This window comes from Tupaia chinensis, unplaced genomic scaffold (genome assembly GCF_000334495.1).
Source record: "Tupaia chinensis unplaced genomic scaffold, TupChi_1.0 Scaffold145870_1, whole genome shotgun sequence".
Lineage (NCBI taxonomy): Eukaryota > Metazoa > Chordata > Mammalia > Scandentia > Tupaiidae > Tupaia > Tupaia belangeri.
The window spans coordinates 4,792,935-4,796,697 of NW_006205727.1; the positions used below are offsets into that span (position 1 = coordinate 4,792,935).

Genomic DNA, 3,763 nt, shown 5'->3' on the forward strand with positions numbered 1-3,763 from the left:
GGAAATCAGCAATTCTAGTACAGGAAGAAAACGTAAACATCATCTGGTCTGCAACCTTCATTTTACAGCAGAGAAAGCCTAGGTCCAGAGAGGGTACTCGGTCATCTCATGGCAGAGATAGGGATGAGGCGGTCTCTCAGGGTGTCACTTGTTAACAAAGTCGAAGTTTAAGTGTCTTCTAAACCTGGCTGATATGCATAATGATATTAGAGTAAAATGTGATACGACAGGTGTAAATTAGTCTAGAAGACATTGAAGTCCCCCCCCTTTAAAAAATAAACTCTATACTGTAACTATCAGGATGTTGGAAAGATATTTGCTATAGGTGGTGGTTTACACAAAATAGCACAATTGGATCACATAAAACGTCTTAGATGTATGTTTTTTAAAAAGCCAAATAAAACAAAACATCAGGTCACAGAATACATATATTTACATTAATTCAAATGCACACAGCACAATATTTAATAGTTTACATAATTTAAGATTTACACATACACAAGAAGATGAACAAACAGTAATGTGCTAGAAGAAAGGTTTAAGAGGTTACTCAGACATTTTGGTCTTGACAGCTACATATTTATGACAACAAACAACGATGACTTTGAACTTTCAGTGAGATCTTTTGTATAAGAATACAGCATGAAAAGAGTGTACAGCATGGAAAGAAGACAGCCAAACAAATGTACCTTTCTTGGACTATTAATCTAACACCAGGTAGGCCATGGCATCCTCCACTTAGTTTCCGCAGTGTAGTCTGTTCATTCTGAAATCATGATTTTGGCTGAATAGTTCTCAAACATAACTTTATTTTGTGCTTTACAATCACTGCTGGTTCTTCCTTCTTTCTGTATCTTTGTTTTTTACAAAAAGGATACAAATGCTTTTCTTTAAAGATTCAACTTTGGTCCTAATAAGTTAGCTAAGTCTATTTTTAACTAGTACTAATATATGACTTTTTATTTTTCTTTTAAGAATTCTCAATAAAGGGACAATGTCAGTCATATCCCCTCCGGACCAGCTGTGAAATGATCAATGGTGCTCAAGACTAAGATACTGTTACTGCAGCTTACTAGACTTTGGAAAACAACCCCATCTTTCTCTGGCACACTGAGGAACCAAAGGGCTTGACCTCATTTTCCTATTAACAATTTTAAGAAGGCCATTTGGTTGTATCTCAAAAAATAAATCAACACAGTTTTTGTCCTGCTGTTTATTTTGCGGACCACACGCAAAGTGAAATACGGAAAGATTAAATCAGGACGTTATACAAATACAGGCACATAATTAAGTGGACGCCACAAAGGGTGTGTCTGAAAACACTGAGTTGACCGAATCTGAGTCGGATTTCACCCGTGCAGACTTTAAGATGCCCTCGGCTATGACTGTCTCGCTGGGGAAGAGCCTGACTTTCCCATTCTGCCCTGCTGCAGTATCCTTCAGGGGTTCCAAGAACACCACTCTCTTACCCACACCCCCCTTCCTTTCATCAGCCAAGGCGTCACTAGTAGGGCCAGGACTGAGAACAGACTGGGCATTGCTTTGGTTTAGCATATTTTTCTGTCTCTTGGCTTTACACTTGCAGGGACATGGTGTCAAGTAGAGGTACAAGAGTACCAAAACAATACTGGCCACACAAGCAGCAAGAGTGGTAAACGCTGTGTTAAATGCCTCATGAGCATGGGGTCTATTTACAGTGAAATTGCTCACATTTATCGTGATAGCCACTGTTTCATTTAACAGGCGTTGCCTATTCATTGCAATACAGGAATACACTCCAGCATCCTCAAAATGAGGGCTTTCTATAACCAGACTTCCATTGTGAAACACATGAAAGTTTTCCATCTCTTTATCTGGCTCTAGCAGTCTGTTATCTGGACCAACCCAGATGAAATCAGTATTTGCACTATCAGTCTTGCTGTCACAGTGGACCATTAGCCTTTCCCCAACCTGAGCCTCATGAATAAAGCCAAGGGCACGGAAGGAGCCATTGATGATGCTGTCAGAGCAATTCATAAAGCTATCTTGGAGCAGGTGCACCTGATGGGAGTGTCTGGACTCTGACCACAGGTGACAGGTGTAATCATTCTTAAAATCCATCACTGAGCTAAAGTGCCTACGATACCAAAAGATCAGCAATGAGTACAGGGAACAGTCACAGACAAATGGGTTTCCATGAAGGTAGATGCCTCTCAGCTGTTTTCCTGGCACTAAATTTATATGGTGGATTGGCAGGGAAGTGATCCGGTTGTAAGAAACATCTAAAAACATCAGTTCTGCCAGTTTGAACCTTCCAAAATACAGATCCATAGGAAACTGCGTGAGAAAGTTTCCACTTAAGTAGAGTTTCTGCAAGTGAGAGAGCCCTCCAAATGCTGAAGGATCGAGATAGGAAATGTGATTGTTGTAAAGCAGGAGGACTTCCAGAACCTTCAACTCTTGGAAGACGGCACTCTTCACTGTCTTTAGCTTATTGGAGGATAAGTCAAGACACTTCAAATTTGGAGTTGTGGAGAAACTGCCTGTGGAAATGCTGGTGATGTTGTTATGACGAATAATTAGGGTGTTCAGCTTGACAAACGATACTGGAATCCACTCAGAATCCAGAAGCCCGATTCTATTATAACTCAGATCCAGTCTCTTAATCAGTCTGAAAAGGTTCCCAGGCACCTTGGACAGGTTTTTGTTGGTGCAGCTGACGATGTCAGTGGCACAGATGCAAGCGGTGGGGCACACCCCTGAGTTGCCCCGGCTCACGGTCACCGTGATCACCAACAGACACAGCAGTTCCCTGCAGCCCGGTCTGACAACTCCAGGCAGGGTCGGCAGTGTGAGTAAACGTAAAGACATTATGGTCGCCTCTGAGTCTCTTCCCAGCGCCTTTTCCACCAGCTCAGCCTCCCACCAGTGAACCTGGTAAACAATATTTAAGAGGGGGGAAAAAGCAGAAGTTAACTACCACTAGCTAACCCTTAAGAGTCAGCCCTTCCTTTATTTCCAGTAACTTTATTTCACACTGGGAAGCTCAATGTTGCCTGTTTACTGCTAAATGCATTTTTCCCTAGGTTACACCTGCTCGCAGGCATTTACAGCCACATTCTCTCAACACAACCAACCGCCTCACCATCAGAACCTGAATGCTTCCTAGAGGATGCCTCCTGCGTTGTTTTTTAACTCCTTCCACGAGACGCAAAAATACACAAACGCATCCTATAAACAATTAAACGGAAATACTTAGCAAGCCCCACCCCCAAACAACTCACGCAGCTGGGAAGCCTCAGGGGCTCCGGGGATAGGCAGCCAAGGCTGTATCTTCCGATGGTCTGCGCGTCTGTCTATATGGGTGTCTCTCCTTCACCTTCTGAGTTTTTTAACTCCTTCCACGAGACGCAAAAATACACAAACGCATCCTATAAACAATTAAACGGAAATACTTAGCAAGCCCCACCCCCAAACAACTCACGCAGCTGGGAAGCCTCAGGGGCTCCGGGGATAGGCAGCCAAGGCTGTATCTTCCGATGGTCTGCGCGTCTGTCTATATGGGTGTCTCTCCTTCACCTTCTGAGTTCCTTTCCCTCTCGCTCCCGGCGGGCCGGTCGGATAGGCCCCGCCTCTTCGCGCTCCGGAGGCTGCTCCACGCGGGGATCCTGCACGCTGCCGCCGGGCTTTTATGCCCGGAGCCCGGGATCGGGTGCGGGGCTGGGAGGCCGGACCCATCCCTGAGCGCCCGCCCTCGCTCCGAGGCTGCGCAGGAGGCGCCCGC

At 44.7% G+C, this 3,763-nt stretch overlaps 1 protein-coding gene across 1 annotated transcript; it reads right to left on the reverse strand.

Moving 5' to 3' along the window:
• Positions 1 to 391: 391 nt before the first annotated feature.
• AMIGO2 (adhesion molecule with Ig like domain 2) lies at positions 392 to 3,360 on the reverse strand. Its single transcript, XM_006168570.3, has 2 exons — positions 3,264 to 3,360; positions 392 to 2,913 (listed from the first exon to the last, which is right to left on the reverse strand). The coding sequence occupies exon 2, from the start codon at positions 2,848 to 2,850 to the stop codon at positions 1,288 to 1,290; it is 1,563 nt and encodes a 520-aa protein (XP_006168632.1). The 5' UTR covers positions 2,851 to 2,913; positions 3,264 to 3,360; the 3' UTR covers positions 392 to 1,287.
• Positions 3,361 to 3,763: the final 403 nt, after the last annotated feature.